General features: G+C 45.1%; 1 protein-coding gene across 1 annotated transcript in view; it reads right to left on the bottom strand.

The window, feature by feature from the left end:
- Positions 1-1,069: 1,069 nt before the first annotated feature.
- The window catches only part of CAMK1D (calcium/calmodulin dependent protein kinase ID), a 210,363-nt gene continuing 193,073 nt past the window's right edge, over positions 1,070-18,359 (bottom strand). Inside the window, exons 9-11 of the mRNA XM_041483769.1 lie at positions 12,736-12,823; positions 12,081-12,219; positions 1,070-8,711 (exon numbers count right to left, since the gene is read on the bottom strand). Coding sequence (XP_041339703.1) covers positions 8,590-8,711; positions 12,081-12,219; positions 12,736-12,823 — 349 coding nt within the window. The 3' untranslated portion in view covers positions 1,070-8,589. The remainder of the gene's footprint in view (positions 8,712-12,080; positions 12,220-12,735; positions 12,824-18,359) is intronic.

Here is an 18,359-nt window from a genome sequence, read left to right as displayed (position 1 = left end):
AGACTGCACTTCCCTACAGGATCTGCTGCTCCTCCTGACACTGCAAATCGCGTGCTTGTGCCTCAGTGTCACACACCACCTCCAACAAACTTCCAGACAGCATTTTTGTACATGGATGTACTTTTCCAAAGGTGTATCTTGCCATGGATGTGCTTTTCCCAGAGCACAAACTGGAGGTTATCTCACCTGTCCTGGTACAACCCACTATCAAAATAATTCTGAGAACACAACTGCTCACCACAGCTTTCAAATACTTACCATGTTGGTTCTGGGGGTTGTTTCTTCATGTACAAAATAAAAGCTTTATAAGTAGTTTGCCTTTCTCTTTATATTGCTGTGAGTTGGCCATCATCACTGCTGTTTGTTTCAACTCTGTTACTGAACCAGGTGTCTAAAATTACCTAGCTTTGGCCTCAAGCACAGGCCCACCTCCCTGCTGGGCATGATGGTTTTGCCACCTATTTTAAGGGGGGAGGAATTCTTGTGTGCCAGTGAGTGAAAACCAGAAGATAAGAAGCAACAGTGGAGAAAAATAGGAGGAAAAAATGAAAAGTAAGTCATAACACACTCCAGGAACATCGACTGGAAGAAAATTAAGCCAATGATGGAGCACACTCAACAGTCCTGGTAGAGCACAGCTGACTGCAAAGGCACTCAGAAATTTTCACTGATAAAAATCCTGTCTCCTTTGATGATTCCCACCTCAGGGTTGCAAGTCACCAGGGCCAACTCAAACATGCAGAAGTGTCCAACAAGTATGTCCTTTCCTCAGCCCTACACAGATATTCTCAGTGCCCAGGAGACAGCCATGTCTCCATATGTTGACATTCAACAGCATTTCCATCGACAGCTTTAGGAAAAATCCAAAGGAGAAATCATCCTTTTTATTCATTTCCCAATGGAGTGAACTGGGGAGAAAGAAAATCTTTTTATTCTCCTTTGGTACATAAAGGAGCATCATTGCATAAAACACAACAGGGCAGTGGAGCAGCCACAGAAATTATTCACTCCCTTTCTTGCACGTGGGTGGAGACTCATGCACTCAAAATCATCAGACTTCACATCAGGCTGTTTTAATTGGATTTATTGGAGGAAAACAATTAGTCATCCCTTTAAATTGTCATTATGATAGAAATCTCGATATGTATACATGATTGTCAAGGCAGAGAACCACTTGCGATGTAGCCCCATTAACAATTTGCAGAACTGCAAACTCATTACGCAGATAAAACTTTTGCAATGCCTTAATACATGCATGGAGTAAATACACATTCTCCCTTCTTTTTGGACATGGATGCTGTTATGAACTTGTTATCAATCACAAGACCTGCAATATTAGGCACACTGACATTCCTTGATTAAGATTAAAGCCTTTGTAGAAAACATGCTTGCATTTTCATTAGAAGTCAACTGAGGGATGTTTTGCAGTTGGGGATATTTGGGGAGTCACTATTCTGGGCAGTCTAGGCTCTTTTTCCCACTGTTTTCTGGCTCAAATAAAATACCTATCTTAAAAAAAGGCCCAAACTGGCCAAAATATTGTTTCTCAACTAGAGGTCAATGTACACCAGGTCACTGATGTTGTGTTGACCCCAACATGAGTCGCACCAACTGAGCTGCAACCTTCCACACTCTTCACTTTGGGGGTCATGCTTGGTCTAATGAGACTCAGCATGTGTGATGCCATGCTGGGCTCAGGGGATGCAAGATGAGAGATGGAAAAGCTCAGAGCTGCTCCGAGCAACCCCCTAGGAGCTCCCACCCACCAGGAACCACAGCACACATCCACCTCCTCATGGAGCCTCACACCAGGTGCTGCCTCGGCAATCTGAACTCAGGCTGGTTTGCAGCTGTAGCTGATGGTTTGTTGTGCTGCCACACAGTGATTTGGCAATGGCACAGCCCTAGCTGGGCACCAGCCTTGAGAGGGGGCTCAAGATTTCTCAGTGTTTTTGGCCACCATGGAGAATAATTTCCAAGGACTGTGCCACCAGCATGGTGCTTGCTCCCCAGGCCTGCTGCTTGGCATGCCCTTGCCAGGAACACAGAGCAATTCCCAGCCCTTTCAGATTATTCTGAGTGTGGGGAACTCAAGGATTTTCCACACAGCAGCCACTCAGGAGCTGGGACCAAAACCCTGGTGATGCCCACAAGAGTTTTGGGCTGGAGCAATCCTGTACTCTGCCTTGGAAAGACCAGCACAGATGAAAATGGGTCAATGACTAAGGGAAGGACATAGTTTCCATGTGGCAGAAGGAAAAGTACCACACCAAACTCTTCCATGGATAAATGGTATTACTTGGAGGTTAAATGGTAGTGTTTAGGTGGTGATGCTTTGGAAAGGATGGGATAGTTTAGCTCAGCTCTCTGCCCTATTTTGTGCAGGCAAAGAATCACAGCATCTTGGTCCCCAAAATGCAGTTCATTCTGCAACAGGTGAGAAAGAACTATCATGTAAGAAGAGAAAAATACTAATAATGGAGCGAACCAATCTGAATTTTCACTAGGAAAAGCAAACCAAAATGAAAAAAGGAAAAAACAAAGAGACACACCAACATGTTTCTTGGCAGCTCTGAGAGTTAGTGACCCAGGGAAGGAATTTTTGATGCAGATCAAATTTGTAAGTTTTGTATTAAAAAATGGATTCTCACCTCCCCAGCTCCCTGCTTCTGCATCTGTGTATGCGACTGCTGCCTAATTTTAAGCTGCTCTGGATGGTGACTCTTCTGTACATGCTGCACAGCACTCAACAGAAAGACAAAATACATTACCAGGCTTTGCAGTATCTTGTTTACAAAACATCAGCTTTTGCATTTACTTAAACTTAACAATGGATTTCGAGTTACAGATACATTGAGTCATTTAAAAGCAATACATGGAAGTAACTCCCTCAGAGAGAAGGTTGGGTTGATGTGGATAAAGAAAAGGCTTGGGAAATACAGAAACAGTGAACAGTTTAATACATGCAGTGCAGTATCATGCATTTATTGGACAGTTGATGCCATCATTAGTTCAGCAGTGTTTTTTCACAATGTTTGCGAGCACACATGCCCTGATTCCACTCTGGAGTATGGAAAAACTCTAAGAGCCGTTCAACTGACCTTAGCATTTGTGAAGAGGAGGGGGGAAAAAAAGCTCCCTGGACAGATAAGTGGCACTATTTGTGGTGGGGAAGGGGGTTTTGAAATCCAGAGTCCAGGCTAAAGAGCCTCTGTCCTCTGCTACAAACACTATTTACACAGCTTTGACCCAACCACACAAAGTCAGAACAAAAAACCTGGACCAACTCCTGATGACCCACCAGAAGGATCTGTGATCCCTGGGGCCACAATGTGCACGTGCACACACAAAAACACACGTGTGTCACAGAGAGCAGAGCACCCCACAGGCTGGGAAGGCAGGACCCTGCTGCAGGGATGTGAGGGAAAACAAAAGGGCTTGGGTAAAACTTGCTGCTGGGCATGAAATATGGGATGACTGGCTTACCAGGGGAAACAAGAGTTCATGCAGTGTTTGTGGGCAGGTTGCTGTTCCCTCACTCAGCCACTGCTGGCAGTGATTTGCCAACTAATCCTCCACTCTTGGTCTTGATGCTGTTTTCCTTGGATACCAGTTTCCATGTGTGCTTCTGCTTTTTGCTTGAATGAGTGTTGGAGTTTCTGGAGTAAATAAGCACAATAAGGAAGGCAAAACTTACTTCCTATTTATAATTTTTGGGATGCATTCACTCCCCAGTTCAGACAGGTAGATATTCATGGCAGCAAGAACAGGAATAATTGCATCAAATGAGAACTTCCATATGCAGAATGGAAGCTACTTCTGTAGCTGCTTGGGGCTCAGCCTTGAAACTTATTTTGCCAGCAGATGAATCCCCTGATTCTTTGGAAAGAGCAAAAGGAACAGGCTATAACCTGCATGATCTTGCTGGCAAAGTCAATCTGGTGTTTTTATCTGGTGCTCATTCAATGCTGCTCAGGGCTGGAGCTGTTATCACAGGAGGAAGTAATAGCACAGGTTTCCCTAGAGCTGATCTTGTTAATGCCAAGTTCACATCAAAGGGCAATATCCTCTCTGCTTGCCAATGGCTGAAAGCTATTTGGCTTTCTCTGGAGGTTTGCTTCCCTAAAAATAGGAAGGGGACAACCTTGGGGCCAGCTGCAACTGCATTTCATGGGCACCCTGGAGGCCCATGTTCTGGTTTGCAGAGGGTTTGGGGAGAAAAGCCTGAGATCAGGAGTTATGCTCGCCCTGGGACAGGAAAAAACCTTTGGACAAGACCTGAATTTCATCAGAACCAGGCAGGGACCCAAAATAACTGATAATAAAAAAAAAATACTGACAATAGCCATGGAGGTATGCAGGACACATGCACAGCAGAAACCCCTATTCATTGCCTACAGCAGAATTATATGGAGATGTCTACCAGTGGGATCACACCCCTTTTTGTGGTTTGATTCATGTCAGGAATTAACCAAATGTCTTGGTTTTATTTCAGCACCACAACCATAACACACGCACAAGGCATAGGTAAAATCCTAATTTTTCTTTTTTTTTTTTTTTTTTTTTTGTACCCACTACTCTAATGGCACCTGTACAACAGAAACCAGGATTGAGGAGACAGCAGCAGCAGCAGCAGAGTGACACAGTCTCAGGAAAGCAACACTGCCAGGTTTTCCCCACACTCCTACTTCCCCACCAGCCGTGTCGCAGGGCCAATATCCATTTTGTGCTGCAGAAGGGGTGATCCAGCAGAGAGTTAGGATGCACTGGGAATGAAGTCACATGCAAAATCATCAGCAGAAGCCCTTGCCACTGCAATACTGACTTTCAGCTCGCAGAGTTCACGGGCAGCCTGTCCTCACAACTTCTTCTGCAGGCTAAGGGGCCAGCTGGAGCTTTTCTGGATTTTTTTGTTTGTTTTGTTTTCCAGCAAGAGCACTGCTGTTGGCATCAGAGATGGCCTCTGTGACTCTGGAGGTAAAAATCAACAATCAAAGCTGCAAGCAAAGAAAAAGAAGGGGAAGGAGCTGAGGAAAACAAGTTACAAAGGAAAAACCCATCGGCACCAGTAAAGCAGAAAAGGGTAACAAACAGAGTCCAGGCTGAAGTCCTCATGCAAGCAGCAAATCACAGATTGTTTAGCAGGACAGTTCATTGGAAAAGAGCCCAGAGTGATTTTTCTACCTAGTCCCTGATGGCAAGGCCAGCTGGGGATTTGTTTTGAAGCTTCTACTGTGGGGCTATTCAGCCTTTCCCCCATGTCCACATTATTTTCTCTGCCTTTGCAGTGAAAGTGAGTGAGTGGCTGAGCAGAAGTGGGCTGGGGCAGGAGAAGGACATGCAAAAGCCCTGGAGCATCCCTGGTAAGCAAGGCTGGAGTGTTTGCCCTAACAGGCTGTGCTGCCAGGGTGCTAATGTCTCCAGCCCTCCCCCAGAGATCTGGCCTGGGTGCTGCCAAGTCCCCCCTGTTAACAGATTTACCCAGATGTAAACTGAGAAGTTTTAACCACATGATGCTTCAGGAGAGATCTCTAAGCATTTGGTGAACCTGGGTCAGGTCTCCAGCTGTGTTTCACTGATACCAAAGAAGAGCTCCCCACCACCAAAACTCTAGCAGAAAGAAACAATTTTGCTCATAAGTGCTTCTGTTCCTTATCTTATGATCCCAGCAGTTGATAGCAAGCCAAAGAGAATGATGATAGTTACACAACCAAGGCAGAATATTACTTGCAGAAACAAAACCAAATCACACAAATTCCAACAGTGGAAGGAAAGAATACCCCTCCCAAGAAAAAAAAACCTCAGAAAGCACCCAGCAAGGAGGAGAAGCCAGTGCATGGGAACCCCCCATCTTCAGGACAGCATGTCTACCTTTGCTCCTGTCACTGCTCTTTGTTTTGGAGATGGAAATCCATTTGCTTTTCTTTTTTCTGCAGGATTCACTTGGATGCTGTATTTTGATCAGTAGACACAGCAACTGCTGAGGTCAAGTTCAAACCAGACCTCAGGTTTCAGAAGAGGAGGCGCAGAGGGAACATTGGAGCCCAAACCTTTAAAACTGCTCTACAGAGACAAAACAATTCCCTCACTAAATCCTGCTTTTGGTTGCACATGTGTAAATGTGGGGAACTCCACTGATGCCAAACTGGGAGACTGTCTATTTACAGCCTGCAACTGAAGCAGAACAGGGCCAGCCATGCTTATGAAATCATGGGAGTTCAAAATACCCTGAATTTCTTGGGGTTGGAGTCTCTCAAAACTAAAACTCTTACTCAAGCTGGTAAAATAAAGTGGCCTTAGACTGAGTTTAAATTGTGTTCTACTTGTGTTTTCATGCTTTTGCAGCAAAACACAAAGAGCTCAGATGTAAATGCTAATAATAAATAACAATAAAAAGTGTGTGGTGCCAATGGCCAGGGTATGGGGACAGAAGTGTGACTTGCAGCAAGGAGATCCCCTGACCTTCAGTCTGCCCAAATCTTGGTCAGAAGTCTTCACTGTGGAAATTATATGGAGTTTTGCTATGAGCCCCCAACAGTTCAGTATCTGCTATCTTTCCTAAAACGAGAAATTGAAGTTGCAGCCTTTCCTGTGTGAGCACCATGCCAGCTGCAGCGTGGTGAGGTGCTCAGGGTGCACCCGGGGCTCACTCAGGTGTGCCACTGCCCTCTGGAAACAGGGAGCAACTTACCACAGAGGAAACTAGAGAAACTTGGTGCAACAGCTCCAGGTGCCACCAAAGGAGAGGCTACTTCAAAGAGTCAGTGCTCACTGCCACCTATTTTCCAGCATTTCTTTTTCCCCAAGGCTTTTTTTAGTATAATGGATGAAATCCCAGCTCTGCCTTGTGAAGCCAACCAACCAAAGCTGGAGCAGGATATAGAAGTCTCAATGAAAAATACCTATCTTATGGCTTTTCCCCACACAAGCACTATTGCCTGACACATTCAGCTCTGTCTGTGGCTGGTTTTCACAATTTCTTGTGCAGGATAGGTGAGGCAAGCATGGCAACAAAGCACGCTGCAGGGAACTGTGCCTCTGGCAGGGATGGACCTGTCTGGGATGTGAGGGGCTCAGAGTGCCCAGTGAAGGGCATCTGTCTCTGCCACCTGCCTCCCCTCTCACCTCCTCAAAGCAAAATCAGATGGGAATTTCATTGAGGCAACCTGGAAGGAGCCCTTTAGCAAATTGGGCAAATTTGCTCCCCTCTCTGTTTCAAGCTGCTTTAACGCACAGCAGCACAGCAGTTGTGGAGGCTGCTCCTGAAAGATGCACCAGCACAAAGATCCTGGGAAGTGCATGCATTCAGTAATTAAAAAATGGGTAAATTTGGCTTGCTTTGGTGTATGAGCTTCTGGGGAGGTGGGAGAGCCAGTGCCACCACTGCTGCCAGCTGTGCCTGTGCCTTTCAGCGAGGTCCTGCTTTCCCAGCTCAGCACTCCTTGTCAACCCTCAGCCTGATCCTGATGGAGCTACACTACACCAGATCCTGCCTTTTGCACCCAAGACCCTGCCAGTGCTTTACAGAGGGCTTCAAGCACCCCTCCTCTCCTCTCCCCACTTTTGGCTACTCTGGGAGGTGCTGAGCATCAGCAGTGCCAGGCAAAGCCCCAAGGAGCTGTGGGTGCTGGGAGTCTCTCTCATGAAGCCCTTGGGCTGGATGTACCCCATGCATACTGTGGGAAGGCTGGTGAATTTAATGTCTTGCTTGAGGACAGCACAGCAAATCAGTGGCAGAGGATGATGATTCCCACCCCTGTATCTTCCTTTTTTTCCCCCTCTGCTCACAACACACAGAGACTGGAAGGAGATGGGAGCTGCAGGATGAGACTGTCCTGTCATTTCCCTTGCACAGCTCTGGCCAGCTCCTGCCTGACTCCGTGTACCTGCCTCTCCTCTGATCCCCAGCACGACAGAAATGAGGCCAAGGATGAGCTGACTCCCAGCTGGTGGCAATTTAATTCTCCCCATAGCTTTCAAGAAGGAGGATGGGGGAAAACAGCAGTTTCTTAATCTGAGCAGTAACAGCTCTGCTAAAGCCAGACAGACTTGCAGTCCTATTTGAGGAGCAAGAAATGGCATGCCATTGAAATCCTCCCATGTTGCAAAGTTAATGCCTACAGAAATAGCCTATCCCCCAGCAAACTGGAAGAGGGACATTACTTGAAGTAAGTTTTAAAAGAAAAAAATATGCTCAGGAAAGTATTTCTATTTAAATAATCCAGTTGAGATGTTTGTAGTTAATGGAAAAAAAATACAACATATACTGTTACCTACACTGAGAAAAGAGTAAATCACTGGGAGAAAGAATGAGTGTTCATTAGTTAGAACATTGCTAGACTCACATACATATATATATTCATATATATATATATATATAGATATATATATATGTATATATATGTACAGCACCAGAGACTGTTAGATTCCGTTCCTCCTGGAGTCATTGCAGTTTGTGATAAATGAAACATTTCAGAATTGCAGTATAAAATATGGCCATAAAAAAATCTTCTTTCTTCTAGTCCTTGGCCGGGCAGGGCGGGAGGGCGCCGCGCCCCGAGCCGCCCGCCCGCTGCTGGCGCCCGGCGCTCACTTGCTCCCTGTGTGCACTGTGGTCACTGTGGTGGCTCTGGGTCTCCGGTCCCCTCCTACCGCAGAAACGCCTGAAGAAGCAGATGAAACAAAACTACAGAGAGTGGATGGAGACATACCTAAAAGGAAAGCCAGAAAGACAGTTAGAAATGTTATTTATTATTTTTTTTTTTGGAGGCGGGAACTTGGGCGAAGCTGAGTTTGTTTTGTAGCGCGCTGCGGAGCGGAGAGGATTGCAGCTGGAGAAGGGGGTGCTGCTCTTCCTGCAGTGGTGGCTTGGCTGGGTACCTCCACAGGGCATCTTCTGCCCGTGGTCATTCACATGCTGCCACCAGCAGCAGTGCACACACATCTCACAGGGACTCAAGGCCCAGATTTGGTATAGGTTCAGCCACACCGATGTCACAGTTCCAGGGCTGAAGACAAAGAGTTGTGGGGTTCAAAAATCCCTCCAGCACTGTACTTGCTGAGAATAATTTCCTCTTGGGCATGTTAAAGATGATTAAAGATCTCACCATGGCCATCTAGCTAAACAAAGAGAGCTGTGCACCTGGGCTAAACACAGTTCTCTGGGAAGATGCTGATAAAGAAGTACCGTGGGTGAAATTCATTGCTGAGTTCCAGTAAATCTAGAGGGAATGCGAATTTGTGTGACTTGGACATTACTCTAGTGACAGCTCACATTGCTCCAGGCTTTGTGGGATGTCTCCAGGATTTCCAGCTGAGACGTAGGTTGATGTGAGTTTGAGTATCTCTTGAGTACCAGGATTCTGGTGCAACAAAAGCTGTTAGGTGGGGACCTGGCATGGTCACCTTGCCCTGATAAGATGCAGGCTCAGAGTGATTAGAAATGCAGTTCATTTTTCCAGACTGGTGAATAAAGGATGGATGAAGCCTATATTAATATATTCTCAGACTGAAGTTTGACATGGCCTTTTGACTCTTCAGGATCTTTTTGATACTTGTTGGCACTTTTAACTACTTTTCCATGCTTCAAGGAGGCATTTCAATCTCAAGGATGACTATGCTGTACCTATACTTGGCCACATTCCATTTCCCATTGACATTTGACAACTTGGCATCACACTGCAATTTATCTAGTACATTAAAAATACAGAGCTCTAGGACCTATAAATAATCTAGGCAGTCCAATCATGACTAAATTGAATAAACCAGCCATGGACTGAAAATCAGGCCAATACACTCGAGAAATCCTGACTGATTCCCTTAGGGATCCCTTCCTGTTTCCTGAGAGGTAGCATAATCCAGCCTAATGCCTGATCTCTGCTCTGCCCTACTACAGAGGTTTTGGATGCAGCCTGACATAATCTACTGTCAGGCAAAGGCTTAATTGTCTTCAGTGATGTGAAATTGCTGCATTTGAAACTATTTGGAGAGTTCAAAAATTGTCTATTAATAGCATCAGGCAACATTCTAATGTGTAATGGTGGCACAGCTGGATCATGTAACTTGCTACATGGGATCTTTCTCATTCAAGGAGTCTGTACCCAGAGAAAACTGCTGAGAAATAAAGAGGTAGAAGAGACACCTCAGAGATTTCCTTTTTCCTATCAGGAAACTGGGTGGAATGTATTTGATATGTCAGATCCCTCTTAACTCCTTGTATTTGCTGCTGGCTCTCCTCATTAGTTTTCTGGGGCTCCAGCACCTCCTAACTCTTTAAATTGTTTTTTTTTTTTTTGAAGAAGAAAAGCTCCTCTGCATTGTCTGCCAACCTGGACTTAACCTGGGATGCTTGGGAATCTTCCAGTATTTTTCTGCCTTGTATTTCTGGCATGTAAAAACTCATCCTATCTTTACACATCTGGTTTAATCCTTCATGTCCTGGTTGGCTTCACCACTGCAAAATATGGTTGGATTCTGCACAGGGTTCTGTAGTCATTAAACAGATTTCTTTCTCTTCCCAGCCTTCCTGTTCACACATGTTTTAACACTTTTCAGCCTACTGATTGCCATTAATTAACACCATTTGAGATTAATCAAATGGATGGATGGAGATAAATCACTCACCAGTTTAACTGCATTAATCACCCAGCAGTTTAGCAGCAAAGCTGCTAAAGCTGCTCTAGACCTGACTGGGGTCCAGCCTTGCCATACTGCAACAGGAACCAAAACCAAGTGATGTTTTTCCCACACAGGGGGTTTTCTACATTGCTGCATGGCCAGTGCATGGTTGGAAGTGTTTTGAGGATGGTCAGCACCACTCCTTTGCAGGTGCCAGGTATGTGCCAGGAGCACAGTGATGTTTTTCTGGCAGCAGCTGTAGGATTTGGCGCTGGGCATCACAAACTGGACACTGGGTATGAATCCCCACAGTATCCAGAGGGAAGGGGCTCTCCCCTGGCTCAGCCACAGCACAGACTGAAAAAACATCTCACAGAGTACCCAGAAGGCAGAACCCCCTCACGTGGGGGGAAACTGCACCCATGGGAGCAAGAGGAAACAGCTTCCACACAGAGCCACCAGGACTGTGGCTGGTGGAATGTCCTCATCAAGGAGCAGGGGATGGCAAGCAGGGGTGGCAGAAGCAGAGAGCAGCATTATCCAAAATGCATCCTGAGCAAGAGGTGCTTTCAGCTCCAGGATAGTGCAAGGTACAGTCTAGAAATGACTACTTCAGTCCACAGCAAAGCATTCCTTTTTGGTGTTGTACTTTAAAGTAACCCCCACAACTGTAAAGTCCACATCCCTCATTTCATGATGTAAAGTATCTACAGATGGACAGGAGAGCAAAAAATAAGTGCTCAGAAGCCAGAGAATAAACATGCTTCATTGCAAAGGTTGCATTTCTGTTTTCCAAATAATCCCTTTGCTGCCATGTCCCCTTCCCTGGCATTCAGAAAAAATATATATCCCAAACATCTGAGTCCAGTGGGCAGCTTGCAAATATCAATTACAGCACGAAATAAACATGGCAGAGGGCCAAGTCCCACAGTGGTGCACAGAGTCTGAATCCTGCTCAGACAAATGAACCTCTTCATGCAGGAGCTTAACTTGGCCTAGGAAGAGAGAAGCTGGGTCTGACTGGCAGGATCAGTCTTCTCCACGGAAATGGAAAGTAAGGCAATTTTTACAGAAAAATGCCCTATCATAATACTGTAAACTCAAACATAAACAGTTTGACTGAACTTTTTCAAATTTCAACCAAACACAAAACTTTGTTGCTGTGGGGTTTCTGGGTCTCTTTCCCAAGCAAAAGCCCTTTTTCTCCACAAGAAACCGTGATTTTTCTCTCAAAAATCACCAAGCTGAAACCTCTTTTTTTTTTTTTTTTTTTTTTAGTGCATACACTTTTCCAATTGCAACACAATTTTTCTGGCCAGCCAAAAATGACGGCCCGTTTCAAATCCTCATTTGGACCTCCTGCTTGCGCAAAGCCAAACCTACGGGCAGCGAGGACTGCAGCCTGGGGGGAAAACGGGGATCCTGCGGATTTGCTCGGCTTTCCCGGGCCGTTGGCTACTCACAATCTTTCCGCGTGGCCGTGTCGGGGAGCGGCGTGGCGAGGCTGAGGGTGCTGGACACGCTGGCGCTGGCGCTGTCCAGGCTGCTGCCGAGGTGTAGCCGCCGCATGTGCCGCACCACTGCCGTGGCATTGAACGCTTGCTGCAGAGAAACGGCAAGAAGGAAATGGGGAATAAAAAAAAAAAAAAATTGGAGGAAGAAGGAGTTACTTGTGCTCCTCTGCTGGCTGCTCAGAGTGGGGAATAAGCCTGGTATCTTTCAAATTTTTTCCTGAGTTTTAAACTAGAAAGGGCATTATCAAACGTTTGCTGTCCTAGTGCTCAGATGGGATGCAGCAGCCTACAAGAAAGGCATGTTTGACAAACCCATCCCTGTCCCAACACACATTTCTTCATGTCCCTGCATGGTGCTGACCCCACTCCACCAAAAAACACAGGTGATTTAGCTATGAGCAGCCCTGGCCCCATTTCTCACACTCTTTACATTTGGTACTTGGCAAACACCATCCTGCATAAGAGGCCCTGCAGGGTCATGTGTCCTAAGCCTGGACCAACAATTTTGACCACAGTTTTGAGCCACAAAAGCACTACCCTGCCACAGGGGTGGCTGTATGGCAGAGCTGTGAGTCAGTGTCACCCCTCAGGACAGGTCACTTACTCTCCATTTGCTTTTTGCAAAGTTCTTCCTGATCTGAGCGCTGACCGACTCGTGGATGTTTTTGTTGAGTGCTGTATCTCCAGCGATCCTGAAATGGACAGAGCAGACACACTTTAAGAGATCTTTTCCTCCCCTTGAATACTCTTACTTTTCCCCACATCTGCTCCCAGCTGTTACTGCACCTGCAGTGACAATGATTTCATTCCCAGATGGGCTCAAACTTCCCACGGCTGTCTCTGCTGGCAGCTGTGGTGGAAAATCTGGGGCAATAAAAGCCACTGTAGATAAGGTTTGTAGGTCTGGCAGCTACAAAGAGGTATGGGCTGATTTTGGTGCATGGCTGCTTTCTATCGCCATTACAGCTCGAGATGAAAACATTCTACCTTTTTTTTTTCTTTTACATCCAAAGATTTAACATCAACAGCCTGAGACTACTTTTAGCCTCAGCTATGCAGAAGCTTCCAGAGCCACTCCAACCTGTCTGATTTCTGTTTGCACTGGAGATTTTCCTGCCCCCCTGCAATGTACGTAGTCATTCATCATGATTAATGTAGATTTACAGCAAAGCAGAGACATGGACACTCATTGAAGCAGCACAGGCTGCACAAAGACCTTAAGCTGAGCAACACTTAACCTAAAATAATTGATTGATCTTGCATAGTTTCTTTAACAGATTAGGATATATTCAAATCTTCACTAAACTCTGTTATTTCAAGGGGATTTTATTGATTCATTTAACTCCTCAAGGCATGAGATCTGTTGGAAGAGCAGGCACTGCAATGAACTGATGTTGGGCCATGTGCTGGGGTAATTAGAGCTATCTAATGTAGGTGATGCAAGGAGGCAAAGATTGCCTTGTATGTTCTATGTGATACTTTCAGAAATTAATTTTTTTAGCCACAGTGTAGAAAAACAATGTGCATTAGCAATAAAATTTTTTAAGAAATATAATAATCCACCAGAACCAGATTCTCCCAGTCTGGGGAGCTCCAACAGGTTAATTAATAAGAAGGTCTGGGGGACTCAGCAGTCATCTAGTCCTTCTGCCCACCCCAGCTCTGTCAAAATAATTTTGACAAATATTTGACAAACCAGTCCCTAAAGATCTCTGAAAGATGGAGACTCCTCAGGCAACCTATTCCAGTGCCTCACTATCTCCTAGAAGACATGGAAAATAGTTTATTCCCTTTGTCTTTGAAGCATCCTTTCACATATTTGAAGCCTGTTATCATGACTTCTCTCAGTCTTCTCTTCTCTAGACTAAACAAACTGATTCTTTCACTGTTTCTTCATAACTCATGTTTTCTAATCCTCTGATCTAGTGAGCTCCTCTGGACTTTCTCCAACTAGTCCACATCTTCCTTCGAGGGCGGCACCCAAACTTGCTCTGTTTTCCAACTAAGGCAGCAGAATGGCAGCATTGCTTTGTGCTTTTAAAAGAAAATACCTCTGCTTACATACCCCAGCCTGCTGCTTCCATTTATGTGTCCCGTGCGTTGGAGACACCCCTTTCACTTTGCCCAGATCATTCCAAACTGCTCTTCTAAGGACATGCTGCTTTTTCTGCCTTCATGTCCTTGGCACATCTAAGGAGTGCTGAGACCAGCCTTCTCCAAATTGCTGCCCACCTTCCAGCTGACTGCAACCTCCCAGGATCTTCATCAGAGAGAGGAGAGGAATGACTTACCCTTGGCAGGAAAGACTAAACCCTCATGCCCCAGGAGTGGAGACACACCAATCCCAGCCTTTTGCAACTGAGCTTATCTCTGTTGGGTTATCCAAGAGTGCTGGAGCCAGCAGGACTGTGGGCAGGAAGGAGCAGGGCTCACCCACATGGGGAGGGCTCTGTCTCACTGCCATGGAGCCTCTGCCTCAAGCAGACAGAAGAGCTGGGCAAAGCACAGCTCCCAAATGGCACCTGACTTCCTCTCTTGGGTGCCCGTGCTGTGGATAAAGGGAGGCGTTTGGCTGAAAACTGGATGATCTTCAGATCTTTCTTTGAAGATGATTCCTTCTGATCACCTTTCCCACTGACAGCAAGGCAAGTTGGATTTCCTGGATTTCCCACTGGGGCCAGGTGACCCAAATCTTTGTGAGGCACTAATTGGTTTATCATATTCGCTGTTCCATCCTCTGCCCTGCACAGGGAATATTGCCAGGCTCAGCACAGATGCTGATGGATCCCAAGCAGTCCACGCTCCCAGACAGGCCCTAGCAGAGTTTCCTGGTGGGAATTCAAAGTGCATGCTTTGTCAGAGTCACCCCAAAATGTCATGAGCACTCAGCTCTGTCCAAGAACAGCTCCTTGGTGAAGGCAGGTGCCCTCAACACACACCAGCTGGGAGCATTGGCTGTCACACTACAGATCTCAGAAGAAACTACAAGCCAAAGCATCCCTTCAGTAACTGATCAAAGAGACCAAGACAGAAAATTCACTTACACTTGCAAGGGACATTTTCCCACCAAAGCTAATGATGCATTTTGCTTTACAAACAAGTTGGTTAACAAACTCTATAAGAACAGGTCCTGTTGCTCACCTGTCAAATCTTATTTTGGACACATAGATAGAACAAGTTCTTGGGGCATGATGCCCTTGCAAGCTCTTCCAGAAGATTGTTCTTGCCAGTTTCCACAAGGATTTGAAAATATGTTTCTGTAATATGAAGCTTTTGCTTGGGCGTGTAGCTCCAATAGAGTCTGTTGTTATTATTATTATTATTATTATTATTATTATTATTATTATTATTATTATTATTACTTTTAGTTTAGGGATAATTTTCTGCAATGCTGGTGGTTTCAATAAGAAACTTCTGGTTCCAATAGCTCACAAACTGCCTTCTACCACCCCTGACTCTATGTTCACTGTGCAATTCTTGTGATTCCAGGAAAAAAAGTCTTGGTATTTGGGTTTTTTCCAGATAGGCAGAAGAATATTTGTTTACTTCACAAGGGGATGGAGAGACATCCTGTGAAGCCCTCAGATGCTACAGCACTGCAACCATCCTACACCTCTGGTCTCTTCAGCAACATTAGCACCTTGCAGATGATAGTTTCTAATCAGAGCAAAATAACAGCACTGCTGGGGCTAATTTAGTGCAGCAGGAGCTGTTCAAACACGTGCTGGCATGCTGAGTGGTGTGGCTCAGAATGCAGCCTCAGCTGCCAAAGCTGGGAGTGGGATTGTTCTCCAGGGCGCCTTTGAAGAGCTACCCTGTTAATCCTGAGATGCTGTAACATGAGCACTGTGCTTTCAGACTTTATTTTGCACTTGGAGGGGTTTGTAACTTTTATGAAATAGTCGTGGTATTATAGTGTTTGTAGTATAGTTTTACTTCTAGGAAAACAAGAGCAATGCTATCATCCCTTCCCTGTTGGTGCTTTGCTGGAGATGTGGGGGTTGCAGGACAGGGAGAGGTGGAGGTGAGCAGGGAGAAGTCACATATTTTGTACTCTCAGCTGGCAGATATGAAAAATGAGGTATGTTTGGGCACACAGATCTACTCTGTGGTGGCTATCATGAGCATCCTCACATCTGTACCAAGTGCATTTAATAATGAACTTTAGTTCCCTTGCTGAGAAGAATGAAATGAATAGATACTGGTTTTAGTGCATTTATAATTTCCCTTCCACATTTCCCTAGCTTTCCGAGTCCACAGGCTATAAACCATTTCCTTTTTCCTTTTAGGACAAAAATACCTTAGTATCTTTCTTTTCTTTCTTTCATTCTTTCTTTCTTCCCTCCCTCTCTAGTACAACATATACTTTGACTCTAGAAATCAGCTCGATTTTCACTGAAAAACTGCAATCAACTTGAGCTAATCAGACTGATGCTTATCTAGTCCTGAACAATAGTTTCTGGTTTTGCAGTTAACTTTGAAGTTAACTATGTCACCTCTGAAGGTGTTTTTTTTTTTTTACCAACTGTCTACTTGGCCTAGTAAAAGACATTGCTTCTACCTTCCACATACATAGACAAAAATAAAATTAAACAAATCAGAATAGTGCATCATCTGTTATCCTGCTGAGCATCACCCAGAACCAAGCAAGGACTGATTAGTCTAAGTGAAGCCTGGATTTTCTCTTTGGATTCCCATTTTTGCAGCACCTGAGAGCAGCTGCATCCTAACAATCCTTTGGGGAACTTTGTGTTGAAGCTAGTTTTACATCCAGTTGTAAACATCTGTCTCAATGCACAGAAATGGACACCAAGAGACCAAGAATGATGGTTCCCCATCCCAAACACATCCACTGAAGCTAAGAGGGGTATTTCTCATGAATAACCATAACAAATCTAATCCTGCACATGAGAGGAATCTAATCTAATGATCAAATATTATTTCATAGTATCTAATTTATTTTAGCTCTCTAGCTGACTTCAAACTTATCACACCAATTTATCTGGCCATATCACTTCTAAGCTTTGAGAGGAACCTCCAACACAGAGAAAACCAGCAAATTTCCTTTTGGACAGTTCATTAGCATGCTGCAAGCAAATGTCTCTCTCATCCTCCCTGCCCACAATGGCAGGCAGAGCCTTTCATCTACCATTATTTTCTGAACCTTCCTTCTGAAGGCAGCCAAATCAAATGCTGTGCTGGCCAAAAAGTGCTTGGAAATACTCCTGAGTATGATGACAGGAAACATGGAGTTAGCTGTAATGGATAATGCTGAGGGATCATAACTCTTCTGTAAGCACACACACACACATCCATGCATGTATATAAATACACACACACACTGTATCAGTGATGTTCCAAAATAAATAGAGTGCGGGGATGAACTCGATAAGAGTTTGATTTAATGTTGTAAACATCAGCAATTCCCCTCAGAAAGGCCTTTTCACACTTCAAACAATATTGTCTGAGAACTGAGCTCTTTGTAAACCAAGTCCTTTCCCTGGGTGGAAATGATTATCTGGCTTGTGCTCTCTGGCACACAGTAAACACTCGGAGTCATGGTCACGATTTGCAGAGGCTCATTCCTTGCCAGAGCTTTGTGATTCCTCAGTGTAGGCGTGGCTGGAAGTTGGCACATCCCAAGGATCCTCTCTCCCTTTGCACAAGCAGAGGGGGAAGGCCAGGACCACACTCCTGCCTGCAGACACTGGGGTCTACCTGGTGCCACAAGCTCCTTCTCCCTTCTACAGTCTATGTACTTGCAATCTCTATATGGCGGCAATCAATCCATCATCCTTTAATTTGGATGCCCCAAATTGCCTTTGATGCTGTAAGTGCCTTCAGCACACAGCTTTAAATCCCATTTAAGCTCACTTGGTTAATGCATGATGGAGTAAATAAATTCATGGCAGTCCTTATAACTTCTGTATTGGCTTTCTAACTGCTGGACTTTGTCCTCACCCTCTGACCACTGTTTTCCTTCCCTCTGATCCAAGCCTGGAGGCTGAATTTGGCTCTGCAGGACCTAGTTTGACCTGATGGGGAGCACATTTTGATAATCCTTGAGGGTCCCTTCCACCCCAGGAGATTCTATGTTTCTATGAGTCTATAGCTGGAAAAAACAGGTCCTCAGGTTTCTGCTGCTCCCCCCTAATCACTGCAGACTGAGCCACTGCCCTAAACAGGATGTGGGCTGTGACATGGCAATATATTTAATAAACTTAATTG

This window comes from Pyrgilauda ruficollis, unplaced genomic scaffold, assembly GCF_017590135.1.
Source record: "Pyrgilauda ruficollis isolate IOZ18807 unplaced genomic scaffold, ASM1759013v1 scaffold61, whole genome shotgun sequence".
Classification (NCBI taxonomy): domain Eukaryota; kingdom Metazoa; phylum Chordata; class Aves; order Passeriformes; family Passeridae; genus Pyrgilauda; species Pyrgilauda ruficollis.
This window is presented reverse-complemented; position numbering and strand designations above follow the sequence as displayed.